This window comes from Paralichthys olivaceus, chromosome 13 (genome assembly GCF_024713975.1).
Source record: "Paralichthys olivaceus isolate ysfri-2021 chromosome 13, ASM2471397v2, whole genome shotgun sequence".
NCBI lineage: Eukaryota > Metazoa > Chordata > Actinopteri > Pleuronectiformes > Paralichthyidae > Paralichthys > Paralichthys olivaceus.
This window is the reverse complement of record NC_091105.1, coordinates 2,501,674-2,517,938: the sequence shown is the minus strand read 5'-3', so window position 1 is coordinate 2,517,938 and position 16,265 is coordinate 2,501,674. Positions and strand designations below refer to the sequence as shown.

The following is a 16,265-nucleotide window of genomic DNA, read 5'->3' as shown; positions in this document are numbered from 1 at the left end:
TCTAACTCTTATCTAAGATTTATTAACATTCAGAGCTGCAAATGACTTATTAACCTTTGGCCAGCGGCTTATTAGAAAGTGAAAACCTCAGGACTCTTAATTAATTACTTTATTAACATTTGATATGCAGAAGTGATGGTTCTTCAGAGAGCTATTCATCCATTAACCTTTATTGATGACCGACTAACATTTAAACCTGCGGATCTGTGACCTTTTATTAACGACTCTGTAGCATTCAAGTGAACATATCTCAACGTTCAGCCACATGAAGGTAAAAGTATCTGCACGGCTAAATACCAGTAACATAATTTAGAAACTCTCACATCGACCCGTCTGCTGATTGTGAGTTTTCGGATGTTACTCATTTACTTTCTGAATTCTTTCTCTCGGCCTCGAGTTGGTGTATGTTTTTTTTCCGAGGGGGTGTTGATTTTCTTTCGCTCCAGTCTTTTAGCAAACATGTATTTTAATCAACTTGTGTTTGCTATCTGATCCGGGCTCAGTCAATCCCCCTGTGTCGTGTGAAATTTGATTAAGGTAATTGGCAAGCGTTGGCTAGTGTAAACCGTGATGTGTACTCCTCTCCGCTCGGAACGTAAAGACAAACACCCACCGACAGACGCACACAAACAAAACATCACATCGTTTTATATTCAGTCAATTTAGGCTGCATCAAATTGAAATGTTGTTATTTTTAAACCGCCTGAATTTTATTCTACTCTCATTTTCGTGATTTGATGCAAGAGAGAAACTCGCAAAAGCTCCAGATCTGGGACGTACACATCTATATTTATATATGTATTTGAAGGATTAGGTTCCTAAACATGATGCTGCAAGGTGACTTCTAGGAGATAATGACGATACAGTCACCTAGAATTCCACAGTATGTAAACTTTGAGCAGCAAACACGGCTGAATGATAAGGTGTGAGCTTTGCAGCCTCTGACGCACAAATTTTAGAAAAGCTTTTGTTTCAGGATCTTCAGCAGAGATTAGTTTCCCTCTCTCCCTCTGCGCGCTGACACTGATGGTGCTCAGTTTCAAGCCATTTGCTTTGCCCTAGACCTGAAACCGTCATGTCAGGATGAATCTTCCGGATGAGACAGAAACCACAGGAGCCAATATTCGCCCGGTTGTTCCGTGGCTTTGCCTCGAAGCAAAGAAAAAGAAAAAAAAAACATCCCTCTTGATATTTCTATAAGGCAAATTGACTCCTGTTGTAATGGGTGGTCAGAAAAATTGCAGCGGTATTGATCAGGTAATGTTCAACACGGACGTGTCGATAGGGTTTCTGAAAACCCGAGAACTTGGCTTGGGCGGGCTTTAATAAAAAATGACCTGCCTGGAGCAAGTTCACAGAAAGCAGCGAGTCACTCTTGGGAAATCTCCTCAAACCCCTCCACGTTTTTCGAGGGGGCCATCCAAAGAACTTTCCTTTTTTTTTTTAACCGAGTATTTTTCTCTCCTCCGATCCTAACGTGACAAACAACCCCCCTTTAACCGTGTTTCTGTGGCTGCAGCTTGAAAAACAACCAACACACTGTTCGCGCAGGTCGGGCTGAGATAATGTTTCGCGTTTCACTTTTGAGAACTGAACAAATCCCAGCATGGATAGATTATGCATAACAAATCAAACTCATGACTGTCAAAGACATGCAGAGGAGAGAGGTTTGCTCGTGCTCATGGAGGAGGAGGAGGAGGAGGAAGAGGAGGAGGACAGGAAGGGAGGAAGATGAAGGGGGGGTGGGAGCTTATAGAAGAGGGAGAAAGAGGAAAACTGACAATGAAAGAGAGATTGGTGCCTATTATTCTCCTGAGAAGGGAATAGTCATAGAGGGGTTGGTTCCCATGGCAATCGCTCCTGCTTTCTGTGTGTGTCTGTGTGTTTGTGTGTGTGTGTGTGTGTGTGTTTGTGTGTGTGTGTGTGTGTGTGTGTGGTTGGACTGTACGCAGACCTTGAGACTGTATGGAGACGAGTGAGGCCGAGGTCGTCCTGAGCGGTGGAGCCACCCAGGGCCTTGAAACGGTGGAGAATGTCAGACAGACACTATTATTTACACGTCCATTCTCTCTACACCTCCTCTCATCTTCCATTTTTTTTGACCCACCATAATGCATCATCCTTTTTACGTTACAAATATAAGACTAAGTATTCCACCTTCACCTCCTTGTCGGGAGTGTGTCGCGTGTCGTGAGCTTTGTCAGTGTAGAAATATTTGTGTTATGTAGTATGGGTTCACAGTACAGTGTTTGTTTTCTATTAACCTTTGACTATTTTTTCTAAAATGTCCACAAATAGAGAAGTGAGTGAATGTCATGCCTTCTGTTTCACTCACTTAGCCTTTGGTGGAGGACCGTGCCCTCTGAGCGGCCTTCTAATTTTAATTATGTTCTTCTGCATGAAAGTCTATTAAACTTATCAGCATCCGCTCCTGAATGATCGATTAATGTTTGTTAAAGGTAAACGACAATTACTTTGTGAGCCCAGAAAAAACCCCAGCACAGCAGCACGAGTCCTTGGTTTTGTCCGTATCCTGAAAACCCACCAAATGTCTCCTCTTCAGTATGTTTCCCAGTGTCTTAGCTGTAATCTCTGCTGTCTCAGAGCGTCTACTGTTTAGTCCTCCCTGTCCTGCTGTTATTACAAACATGTTTGAACTAACCACGACCTCTCGACTCGCCAGTGGACTCGCTTCATCTGTCGAGCCGTGACCTTTTAACCACAGCGCTTTAGGGTTTATGGGAACAGAATCCAAAAATGTCCGGCTTCACTTAGACTCCTCATTCCTGACAGAACGTCCCTTTCAGCTTAAGCCCCTAAAAACAATTGCCTGTTCATGTCGCCAGTGTAATTGATATAACATTAAATTGTTGAGCATCAAAGGAAGAAAGATGGAAAATTCAATCTTTGTATTAAGCAGAAGTCGGGGAAAAAAACAACGGTGGCATTGTTCTGCTTTTGAGTCTCGATTTGCCACAATCAGTGGGCAACAGGCTGAGCTCAGATCAGTGCGGGACATTGTTGCTGTTATCACACACTGTAGAACAAAAGTTTCAACCCCTCACACGCTTAAATGGAGGCTCTACAAAGTTTGTAGTTGGTGCTGCTGCGGAGGACATAGCTCAGTTTCACAACAGTTCAAATGAATTCCAACTGTGACCCAGTTCCGTGGAGGAAATAAATATAAAAGCGTCACAGCCCTCGTGCAGCACAAACCACTTCTCCTCTGTTTTTGTGCTTGTTGTGGTCTGAGAATCATGTTTCTTTCACCAATTGATTCCCAGAGTAGCTCATGTTTGCTGCAGATCCAGCTGATTGAGCTTTGTGTGTCTGGTGTCATGATGTGTAGGCCCGGTTGAGAAAAAGATTTTCAATAGATGATATCTTTATTAACAGTTTGTACTAGAAGGGAACTTTTTAAATGAACTGGATTTTTTTTCATAGTGATCCATGAATTGTTCTTTAAGAAATAAAGTAAAGTGTTGTGAAACATCACATTTCACCGTGTTAAAGATATGGAGAAGATATTGGAATCCTTCCCATAAGTTTTGTGGAAATCCGTCCAGTCATTTCTGCGTAATCCTGCTAAATAACAGACAAACAAATCAAGACAAAAACATAAAATCCCTTGTGGTGGAAACTATGTCTTAGCAGAGTGAATATTTCCACCAAGGTCCAACATTCCCCTTAAATTCATTCAAGCTGCACAAAATCACACACACTCAAAGATATGATTCCTCTAAATAGGCCTGATTATGTTCATTAAGACCCATGAATGAATGATTCTCTCGGCAATCTGTGAAAATATCTTAATAAAACACATCAAACAATTAAAAAAGTTAATTAATGAACTCCTGATCGATCAGCTTTGTGAAAATCCGTCAAATAGTTATTGCAAAATCATTCTGACAAACAAACCATGGACATCCTGTCCATGTGTCGCTCTTCTTTCCCTCGTCTTTGTTGTCCGACTGACCTGAGGATTCAAGGTGATAGGGAAGGAAGGAAGGAAGGAAGGAAGGAAGGGAGGGAGTAGTGGGGGATTTCCAGCTGAAGTGTGTTAACATTGTCAGGCACTTACTGACACAGTCACCTGCAGCACCAGAGGCTCGGCGAGTAAGCGAAGGACGATGGGACTATTTGAGGCTGTCGTATATTGGACACATCGGTCGTGTGTCCTGTGACCTCTGCGTTAAAGTAGAGGTTGTTTGTTTGAGTCTGTCTCAGGGAAAACCGCTCCGTGGTCAAGGTCGGATAACACTTAGGCAAACAGCAGTTTCACGCTGAACCTATTTACGATTCCCTCACGCGCTGGCGGGTTTTCATTCAGATGTGGTAAAAGGTGTCTGTGTGTGACGGAGGGCGTGCTCTGGTTTCACGTGTGATTCATTTCATTTGACTTGATGATTATTTCACATGCTGAGCAATGGTTGAATCGATGCAGCTGAATTGTTCTTGATCTGCAGGCTTAAGCAGTTTTTTTTTTTAGCCTATTTTCATGCTATAGGTAATTTGGTAACACAACTCTGAGTGTCAGCACATGTGTGGGGATTTTCCCTCACACATCAAAAAGTAAAAATGATTCAAACCAGGAGTGAGCTGAGCGTGTGTCCTACTTCCCTATTTTAGCAGTTTCCCAAATAGTGAGTGAAACCACACAGGAGCTATCCTCATGAATAAATGTGCATCGAGAAGAAGTTGTTTTCTCATTTCTGCACAATGTGATGAATGAGGTCCAGTTGCAGCCTCGTGTTACAGCCTCATTGTTAGTTCAGTGTCCGTGTCCGTGTAGTGACCTCATGGTCACAGCTGTTAGTTTGTTAATGTCAAACAAACGCGCTTCATTTCAGTGGAAAGAAAGAGCAAACTACCACATTTGTTTTTCCTCAGTTGGGGACAAAGGAACCAAATTACAGACGTGAAAGAATCATTGTGGTTTGAGATCATCTCATAGAAATACAAACAAAAACCAATGACGATAGTTGCTTATTTTATATTATTCATTTATAGAACTTTAAAAGCAACAGGAGTGGAGCCCAAGTGCTTTACAATCATTGGACATGAAAGCACGGACAAAAGAATAAGACAATGACAAATTAACATATGTAGAAGATAAAAACAATAAGTAAAACAATAAAAGAAATTAAATGAATCCACTATTTATCATTTGGGGGGGGGGGGGGGGGGGGGGGAGTTTGAAAGACATGTGTCCCTGGTTCAGTCAGAAAACTCCGGAGCTGAATTTAACTCTGGAATCTGCAGAAACTGAGATGTTTGGAAATGATGACTAAGATACTCACAACACTTTCTTTTCAGTCGCTCCCTCATTGCTGATTCGTCAGGCTCCCATCACATGACAACCAGCATTAGCTTCAGCTACCAGTGTAGCATCCCTCGGCCTCTTCCTGTGTTAGTAACAGTTCCACTTCATCGTCCAAGACAAGAAATCCCTGCTCTGGTTTTTCCTCACTGCCGCCTCTAGTCTGTAGTCAACCGAATGCTTCCTGTTTGTAGTGTACGTGAGTGGTCGTGTGAGTCACTTTAGAGTTTCCAATCAAACCTCTCCCCAACCTGTCCGGGGGGAGGACACGCAAACTCTGCACAGAAACATCCCAGTCCAACCAGGATTCAAACCAGAACCCCTCTTGCTCTGAAACAATTAAGTATATTGCTCTCAAGACAACATGAACACAGGAGGAGCCACTGTTGTTGTTGTTGTTGTTCTCTCGTCTCTCCAACCACTTTGCCTCGGCCAGCCCTCGACTCTACTCCTCGCATTAAAGTATGGATGATGCAGGACCTGCAGTCCTCGCCACTAAATGCAGCACCAGTGCTTCACTTTACTTGTCAGATTAAAAAGATCAAAAGTCGGGGGAAGAAGGCGAAGAGGGCGCAGGAGATAAAGCCTGAGAGAGGAAGAGAGCAGGCTTAAAAGGGAGACTACACGGAGAAGAACACAAGAACACAGTGTCCTAATTAATGTCTTCCTCCATTAATCTACTCTGAAGCTTCCCATGCTGCTGGGTTTGATCTCAGCAGCGCTGCTATCAAAGCCCTGTAACATGGTCTTGTAATATGGTGAAGATCTCCGTCAGACTGCATTAAGGAAAACCGTGCATCCCGGTCGCTGCTTGCTTTCAATGCTGTGATGTCTCCAGGCGCAATCTGGGTTTTGTATGATCCTCTACTGGCGGATGCACAATGTGTGACTGAAGAAAGGCCTGAGCGGAACGTCCTAATTTCTAATTACAAATACAGCAGCATTTAAAGCTGTACTCGTCATTATTTCTCTGTGATATAATGTGAAGCACGCAGGCCCACACGGATTTATCACCCGAGTCTGCAGTTCAAGGCTTTTTTAGTCTCATTGAGCTCAGTGTTTTGGTTTCAAACATTTTGACGTTGGTGGATAATGAGGTTTTTTCTCAGACCGAAACAGCCTCAACCCTCTCATAGCATAGAGTTTGGTGACAAATAGCTCTGTTGGAGTCACTGGATGCTACTTGCTGATCGAGTGAGTGAGTCATGTTGGGAGACATCTCGAGTTGTTGATGTCATGAGAACAGAAGTAAAGGAAAGTAAATATCGGACATGAATTATTTAATATGCCAGAAAAACGGCTTTAATTTATTAATAATGCTCAACAACTGTTTGCTAACACAACAGCCGTGATAGCTTCATAAGATGTAGCACGTGTTGTGTGTACAAACCATTTCTTCCAATGGAGATGCACGTCAAGCGTTCTCAAAACCGAAAGCGATGGTGTCATTGTGAGCTCACCAAAGGTCATGTGACTGTTTATTACCCCCCCCCCCCTTACAGAAAAACCACATGATTAGCATGTTTAGCATGTTTAGCATGTGCAAAACAGGGGAACAGTTTGGTGTTAAAAATGTGTGAAGCCCCTTTAAATACCAACATGAAACATATGTGATAATATGTGAAACCCACGTGATTTCATGTGAACTACACGGTGCCACATGTGCTACCAGGATTTCCACATGTGCTCCATATGTTGCAGCATGTGTCCCCCCAGCATGTGAAAATCATGTGATTATTCATGTGGTTGTTAAATGCACCTAGTTTGAGCTGTAAAGACGATTTCACAGTTTTTTGGATTCTCAGGCAAACTTGTTTTGATCCTCTCTCAAATGAGCTTTGATCCTCCCGTCATTCAGACATATCGCCTGAAGCCATTTGTGAAACTTTGAAAGTTTAGTTGCCTCCAAACACGGCAAGTTTTTGGAGGGGAAATCAACTTAGCTTAGTTTGCGTAGTTAAGTCTGTTAAGTAATTTAGTCCTACTACTAATTGGTCATTTTAGCTGCTTTGTTCTGCAGGAGCAACGGAAGGGCAGCCTCCCACATCCCTTGACAAAAGGTACATAAGTGGTGTTTTCCATTTAGTTTTAGACGCTACATCTGAATACCCTTGTACTTGTCAGGACTTTGTGTATCTTAGCTTTGCAGTAGAGTTCTTCTGTCCAGAGTGACCCCGAAAAAATCTATTGTTAGAGCTTCATTAATGTGCTTAGTCCCTGGAGAAGCAACAGGCAATGACTTGAGCGATCAATGTGAGCACAGAAAACCCCGGACTGACAAACTGCTGTTGAGTGACGGGCGTGAAAGACAAGAACCTCTCTAACGTCGTCTCTCACAATCAGCACAATACAAAGTGCCGTGGGATGTTTTGGGAACAAGGGCCGAAGCTAAGTGCACACGAGCTCCAACAAAGCATCCGAACATCAATTCCAGCTTATGAGGAGGAAATCTTATCGAATAAAACCTCTTATCGAATAAAACCTCAAATTCCATTAGCGAGAGACAAAAGATAGAATAGAATGGCAAGAGGATCGTTGCTAATTCAGCAAAAGGGAAATCAATGGACCTCTTCCTGTTTTTTTTCCTGTAGCTGCTCAGAGTCTGTCTACGCCGTCAAGCCTCCCCGACTCCCAACTTGTCAATCACAGACAGAACTCCAGATGAGGCGAGGCGGGGCGTGTGTGGGCTGCCCGGAGCCTCGCGCCTCAGAGGACGGAGGTTGAGGCAAGAAGCAGCGACTCAAAAAAAATCACAAACATCTCACTTTCTGTCAGTTCGGCTCTAAAAATACTTCTGTGTGCCTCCGCCTCCCATCGCCTCCTCCCAGGTCTCCAGGAGCTATGCAAATACAAGCCCCTCCACTTTGTTTTCCTTCCACACCCTTCCCTCGAACCCCCCCCCCCCCCCCCCCCCCCCCCCCCCCCCCCCAGTCCCCCCCCCCCAGTCCCATTGTTCCCAGTGCGTCTTCTCAGTCTCTTGCAGACTACATGACAGAGCCTCGCGTTCCCTCTTGTTGTTCCTTCTCTCTGCAGGGTTGGCTGAGAAATGATAAAAGCTATTTACAAGTAACTGTAGGCAACAGTGGAAAATCCAAGACTTGGAAAAATTCGAGCTTTTGATGTCGGAGCCATTTTTGAGGCTGCTCGGGGGAACCGCAGTCCTGAGTGACAATTTAAGGGGGGGGACTGAAGCGCTTTTAGGGACTTTGACTATGCCGGGTTCTGCAGAATCTGCTGTAAGGTTTTTCTTTATTCTTGAAAACCAAAGCAAGACATCAGTCCTGCTTTGCACGTGCAGAGAAGCAAAGACAAGACTGCGGCTCACCTTCACTGAACACAAACCGTGTGGAAGCGTTAAACACGTCTGTCTTGCAGCAGGCGGGACGTGCAGTGTCCAGCTGCCTGCAGTTCATTTCACTGGGCTGTAATGAAGCTTGTAGAGATATGATTGTGCTGCATGTTGATAACCACGAGCCAAACAAAGGCATTCACGTTAGTGCCCCTGGAAATTCTGGCTTTCATGACAACCGTAATGAATCTCCTGTTTCATCTCCCTCTCCCTTCTCCCTCCTCGTCATGTTGATCACCCCTGTTCTATTCAAAGGACTCTAATTGCACGCTCCTTTTCTCTCCAGACTCTACTTGCCATGCATTACCCACCGTCCCCCCCCCACCCCCCTTTTTTCCGAGGAACAATCTCCAACCCCGGCCGTCCCCATTTCCTCTTTCTCCCTTGATTGATTCTCACCTTTTCCATTCTTGCCGTTCACCTCATTAACGTTGGAGCCCGACTGCTCGTTTCCTCCGCTCCTTCCTCCATCCCGGCCACCCGCCCCTCCTCACTTCCTGTCCTGTCGTCTCTGAAGCGACAGCTGGCTCAAATCCGTTCTATCCGGCCAAGGCCCCGCCATGTTCTGTAATTAGAAGGGAGTATAATGGAGAGGGCTCCTCTCTATTATATTATTATACTGGAGGGGGAGGGGGAGGACACCTCCGCTGCCATTAATCTATCCATCCAACTGTCTGTCCATCCAACTGTCTGTCCATCCGTCCATGACTTTAATCACTGGGACACAATAGGATGTCACCTGCTTCCAGATGCAGCCACAGACAGGCAGCGTCGCTGTCACAAGCCATTTGGGGTGAGCGGGCGTCCATAGCGCCCGCTCACTCCAGCCTCCGCCTCCTCTACGGCTGTCTCCATTAATTTGGTCTCTCTTAGAATGAGGGAGAGGGAACCCGTGGAAAATCAAGCTCATTTAGTCGTGTTGACTTATTTATTTACAGACACTTATCGAGTGTGATCTGATTCTGAAATCCCAGAGGAATCATGGTTATCTGAGTGTTTGCTTTCACATGTGTGTACACATGTCACACAGAGGTAACACGATACTCCATCAGTAAAACCCATTGGGGGAAGTATAAAGTACATGAAGTAGTACTAATGTAGAGTTTTCGAGGTGTTTGTACTTGTGATACTTAATCTTGAAAAAAACATGTCAGGTGAATTGTGACATTATATGATGAGTTAATTAAAACCACTATTATTCATTAATAGGTTATTATTATTCATAATAATGTGGCCTTTCTTGAGAATGAATACTTCCACCTAGATACATGATTTTTTTTTTTTAAACTGTAAATTTCACTGTAGAGCGACATTTTAAAATTGTCAGCAAAAATGCAAAGAGCTGAAAGTTGCAAGACTTGCATCTTACTCACCGAGACACACAAGTGACCATGAGACTCTGTCTTTGTCCCAGGGTCTGTGCTCAGAGTGACTAACAACCCGCGGAGCCATGGGCTGCGGGCTGCGTAAGATGAAGCCGACGTCGGAAGAGAACAGTCCGGGGAAGATTTACTCCACCCTGAAGAGGCCGCAGGTGGAGACCAAGGTGGGCGTGGCCTACACCTACCGATACCTGGACTTTCTCATCGGCAAAGATGGTAAGATCTCCGCCGATCTGTGTGAGAGCTGCACCGAAAGATCTGTGACTTTCGTTGTTTTTTTAATGTGCCGCCTGCGAGAACAAACACAGGGCTTGTCTCCATCCATAAATTTTCGCCGCAATCCCCGAGCCAGAGATGTCCGCCTAGCGATTGTTGCTATTGATCAATAATCCCCACAGCCGCCTTCTGCAGATATATTACAGTCATTTTGTGCTGTGGGGTTGTTAAAATCTAAATCATTGCCCCTTCCACATGCACAGTTTAAATTATATGAATACCTCAAGGCATTTGCCGTTTTGCTGCATCATGATAAGGCAGCAATGTGAATCATAACTTTTGAAACAGCCTGAGCGGCACTGCAATCTCCTGTATGCTACATGTCGTATTTCACAGAATAATGTTGCCTCCGGTGTGATTACTCTGTCTGCTGCCCCACTGAAAACGCCATTATACCTGCATATCCTGAGCAGGGAAACATTCATGCAGAAAAATCCATCACTCATGTTTACTGAATAATAGCACTCACTGTAATTTTCATCAGGATTTTCTTGTAATGATGGAGTGTTAATTAGCGCCTGTTCCCTGTATGGCAGCAGTCACTGTAATTTCGTCTCTGACAATTAGTCAGTAATACTTTCACATTGTGCTAATGATGTAGAATTTTTCAGCCCTCTCCAAGCCAAATATCCTGCTGGTGGCCATCAATTATGTATGGAACCGACTCTGCTAGCAGAGGATGCAAACAAAGTAAAGGGTGGCCTGCCGGGTGGAGAGACAGTTTTGTTCGGTGTCGCGGTTCTGGTCCTCGCAGTAAAACGCGCCTCCGCTCGGTTCAGTGTGTTTCTGCAGGCGAGACGCCGACGTGAGAGTCTCTGTGCTCCGAACGGTAAACAAGTTCACCATGAAGATGTTACTGACAGCCAAACACAATCTGCGGCTCCCTGTGCTGTGCATGGCAATATGGAAATGAATCAGTTTCCTTGCAAAGATAGCGTCCCTCCACCAATGTACACACACACACACACACACACACACACAGAGAAAAGGCCGGTAGAAGCCCCTCCTCTCCTTCCTCTCCTCAGTCGGAGGTGTTTACGAGATGGAAGGTGGGCGTAGTTTCCTGAGATGCCGAGACCTCAGCTAACGGCTCTGGGGCTTCTTTGTGTGTGTGTGTGTGTGTGTGAGTTTGCCTGCTTGTTTGTGTTTTTCTGTGTAACAGATAGTTTTGAACTTATATATTTTCACCGTGGGTAAAGTGGAGATTCACATATTAGATCAGGTTGTGTTAAATCAGGTCCCACCAGGACAAGGACAGCTCAAGTTAATTAAGGACAGGGCAGAATTAAACTTGGTTAGTTTCGATAAAATGAGATTCATCACAATAATCTAATTCTAGAGGCCATTTGTCAAAGTGAGAGAAGTCACCAGCGGTAATGAACCCACGAGGAATCCGCTCATAAAACACTTAAACCTCTCGGCTCACCTGCTCAATATCCGACACAGTGAACAAGGACACAGTCGATCGAGTCAGATCGGGGGTTAAAAGACAACTATCTGACATGGACTCATCCAGATGAGCGATAATGTCGCTCCAAATAACAGTAACTGTTTGCATGTTATCCACCGATGAGCTGATGATAGTGTGTCGCAAAGAAAGCAGACTAAAATAAATGTAAAAAATAATAAATTCCGTTATTGGACTATTATAATCTGATCGAGATTTTTAAAAGACGTTCACAATAATCAGAATTATTGCGCTCACTGCCTGTAAACTCTCACTGAGCTCCGGGAAAAGCCATCAGATATATTGATTTACAAAGTAAAGCGCCACGTCATCTGCCAACATCTAGACTTTTCAAGATGTCTGCTTAAATGACCCCGGTTTTCAGCGCTGAGGCTTCAGAGTTACTTTAAGATCTGGATGAAGGTTAAATGTATATAACGGAGGTCGTTAAGGTGAAGGTGAGCAAATGGGAAATTAATGTACACTGGGAATATGTTTGTGTGCTGGAGGCCGGGGAGGAGTCGCGGCGCTATATTTAGCCATCGCTCTGTTACTTCAGCTCTTCGACAGTTATAGCTGTAATGATGGGGGGGGGGGGGTGGTACGGGAATCCAGGAGATGTAGTGCGCGGCGTGTTCAGGCTGACAGTTGATTAGTCTCCATTAGTCTGTCAGGCTGACTGGACTGGATGGATGAAGGAGCCGGGGGAACGTGGGTGTCTGCGGGCCGGGCGGGCTTTTCCATCCTCCCTCGTATGGGACCTGACATGAGGGTGGGGTCGGGTGGGCTATGGGGGGGGCTGGTGATGCACGTATGGGGGTTGGACAGGTCCCTCCCTATTGTTGAACTCTATGTCAGTGTGTGTGTGTGTGTGTGTTTGGCTTGCGGCCACATTATTATCTTCAAGTTGTGTAATGCTGGGGGTGGGTACTTACTGTAATCAGTTTTCTCTTGCTCTGTCTCTCTGTCACTGTCAGTACTCCTCCGTGTGTGATTCTGTGTTGTTCATCTTTAAAGTGTGTGTGTGTGTGTGTGTGTCTGTGTGCGTGTCTGTGCCTGTTCTCCCTATAAGAGCTCACTGACTGTGGGAAACCAGTGTGTAAGTGCAGCGCCAGTGGCCGAATGGTTCCACTGCATCAGCAGATTTTCAGGTTGAAGGGTCGGCGTCTCGCTCACAGGTGTAATTACCTCGTAGCAGGTCGGTGAGTGTGAGGTAAAGATTGTGTTTTAATCAAGACGCCGGCTCAATATTCAGTAGAGATTATAAATGGGTAGTGCAGAAAACAGAAGATATACCGTTTACTCTTCATACATACTCTTCCTCACTAGAACACACTGTACTGTAGTATCCAGTATAGTGATGCATATACAGTATGTTGAATATATTTCCTTCCTCATTCAACATTAGCAAAGCTGACGTTTGAAAAAATAAAAAAACATCCATCGTCTTCTTCGGTGCCTTTTACTGGCACCTGTCAATCAGTGGAACAGCATGAAGCCATTAGCAGGAGTCTTCATGTTCGACCTCAACAGACAAACCAAAGGGAACCCAGCGTCAAAACATTTCACTGCAACTCTTCTCATAAGACTTGAAAAGTTTTGAAAGACAAAACTAAAACAATCTTCTTCTTACTGCAGCTTCACTTAGTGACTGTTGTTGGTGAGTTTCAGAGGGATGTGGTCTCTAACTCTGAGGACGTGGCCCTTCTCTGTTTGTGTCACTGTTACTTTATGTTTTAGCTTCTTGTATTAGCAGCATCTGAAGTATGTGTGTGTGGTCTCTACGTGTCAGGTCGCGTAATTGTGATTCCCAGAAAAATAAAGTGACTATTATTCTGTAAATACCATCTGTGACCGCTATTCATCACAGTGTCACTTCAATGTTTATTATCCACCCAAACATTCGGCTTCATCCTAAAAAGATTATAAAATACAATTCAAATTCAGATGCAACTGAAATAATCTTAACTTTACTTTGATTATGTATCTTTTGCAACTGAAACGTTTGTGTTATATTCCTTAAGGCTATAGGGGAAGTTGCTAACATTTATAAATGACTTTGCTGTGTCACATCCCACAGCAACGGAACATATTGATGGAATAAACCAGTGAACAGCAACAAGAACAACAACGTTGTCATATTCAAATGAGATTGTTCTTTTTTTTTCGCTTGATTCTAATTCTGTCGCCCATTTCTTCCTGATTCTTCTGTCTTTTTTCATAAAATAATGACGAGAGGAGAAGCAGCAGCAACCAGCATGTCTGGGACAAAATTAAGTCCCCTTCATCTCTCTCTTCTCGGGAACTGTGCCCTCATGTTGTTGGTTTCTCTTTGCTCTGACGACTGCACTGTGAATAATGTTTGTAATAATTGCCTACTACTGTGTAAGATCATAGCTCTTCCCAACTGCCACCTCGATGGCCCCGCAGGCTACCAGGCAGGCACCGACTGTACAGAAATAACACCTTTTACTGCAGAGAGAGTGACGAAAGGAAGAGCAGAGCTGCACTAAACCTCCTTGTGCACTAAATATCAGCATTAGCCGACCAGTGAGCGCTTGCCTCATGTTGCCGGATCGTTTTGGAGCGTGCACTCCGCTTCGTGGTCACTCTGCTGCTATTCATCCAGCCCTGACAGCGCTGCACAAAAACAAAAAAACCAGCGAGTCTGTTTGATATTGAGATCATGACCCAAAGGGGGGGAACTGAGAAAGCGCCTCACTGTTGCCGTGGTAGATGGTGTGGAAAATTGTAAACACAGAGCACAAGGGACTCAGGGATGTGTGGCACGAATCGTATTTCCCAAAATGTAATTGTGAAATGGCAAAAAAAAAAAAAAGGAATGAAAAAATTGAAAAACATGTCGGACGCATTGCATCTTCTCTGCAGGCATGTTGGAAATGCGGGAAATATAAAGTTGTCGCCCTTGACATCAAAGCCGGTGAGCAGACATGCGACGTGCACACACACACACATGCACGTGCACACAGGGCCAGACACCGCTTGATATCATCTAGGGAACGAGACACATCATTTATATGCAAAACCCCCAGAGCCCCAAGTCCCCTTGTTAATATGAGCTGTAGTGGTGGCAGCAGGTGAGTGACACGACGGAGCAGCGCCCCCCCTCCCGCCCCGCCCCCCTCAGATATAAGACTGAGCTGCAGGAGAGGTCAGCGGGAACGCCACGCGCCGGAGTGGCTTTCTGAGGGGAGATTAGTCCTCGAATGGCGGGGGAGCCTGGATTTATCCCCCCCGGGCTCCCGCGGTGGAAATGAATCGCGGTTATTGAAGGGGAGAATGACATTGAAGACTGAATTCACGGTCATCTGGTTTTTACATTATATTTCCATTATATCCCCGCTGCCCAGGGTGTGGCTGCGGCGCTCAAATCAAAACACGATTGTCGATGGGATGCAGGCCCACAGCGGGTTGAGTGTTTCTGATGCTCTGAGAGATCAGAACGGCCAAGCGGTGATCAAGCATTGGACAATGCAGAATTAATATTCCCCGGACCTGCCTCAGAACAGGCCTGTCGCTGCGCGGCGGGTTCTCCCGATGACAGTGTTCGGTGCGATTGCCGCCACATTTTGTGGAACCTTCCAGAGAAGTGCATGAAATATGCATCAGCCGCCGTCCGAGCTGACAGTACGAGTTCAGACTTGTGTCACTGCCTCTTGTTTTTGCCTCCATCCACAGTTAGTGGCATACTAAGTGGGTGCTACTTGTATTGTTTGGAGCCACTCAGGCAGCAAAATGCCAAGCCATCGTTTGCCGAGACGAAGATGTCAGAGCAGCAGTTTAGGCGTGTGACAGCGCCGGAGCTCAGCAGGTTCCATTCGCTCGGCTTCAAACGGCCGCGTCTGCTGACAAAAGTTTTCAGCAACAGGAAACGCAGATTTCTGCTCGGTTCCTTCCTCCTTCTCGCTACTCCCCCCCCCCCGCCCTCCGCCACCCGCCTCTCGCTCAGCAGTATGTTTAAGATTAGCTCTCCTTGTAATGCTTCGTATTCTGTGCAGACTATTTCCTGTGTCTGAAGGCTTTGTTATTGCAGTTAACTGAACTCGGTCTCCAGTGTGTGTGTGTGTGTGTGTGTGTGGTGTTGCAGCAAATGCAATTCCCCCTCGCTCAGAAAAATATTCCCCTCATGATTTGATTCAGGCTGCTCAGGCCTGCACGATGAGAGTGTTTCACCTTTCTCAGCTGGATTGCAGCTCCTGCTGTGTGAGATGAGAGGTCAGAAGGCCGGGTGACGCGAAGAGCAGAGAGGAAGAGAAGCTCAGCGCCTCACACGTTTTAAAAGTTCAGTTGAATCTTAATTCTACGATGACTCTTCTTTGTAAACGTCATGCTCTGGCAACACAACCCCTCCTGAGGCTGTGTGGGTTTTATTTTTGAGATGTGCATTCTGCGTGTGGGCGGAGAACCTGCGTGCGTCATTAGATGAGGAGGTGAGTAGTGTTTTGAAGAGAGAGGAAATGAAGGGGGTAA

At 45.2% G+C, this 16,265-nt stretch overlaps 1 protein-coding gene across 2 annotated transcripts in view; it reads left to right on the top strand.

Annotated features, from left to right (window-relative positions):
- The window catches only part of LOC109643108 (raftlin), a 94,574-nt gene that overhangs the window by 13,787 nt on the left and 64,522 nt on the right, over nucleotides 1–16,265 (top strand). For both annotated transcript variants that reach the window (XM_069537556.1, XM_069537557.1), the window contains one exon: nucleotides 10,084–10,267. In XM_069537556.1, coding sequence (XP_069393657.1) covers nucleotides 10,120–10,267 — 148 coding nt within the window. In that variant the 5' untranslated portion in view covers nucleotides 10,084–10,119. The remainder of the gene's footprint in view (nucleotides 1–10,083; nucleotides 10,268–16,265) is intronic.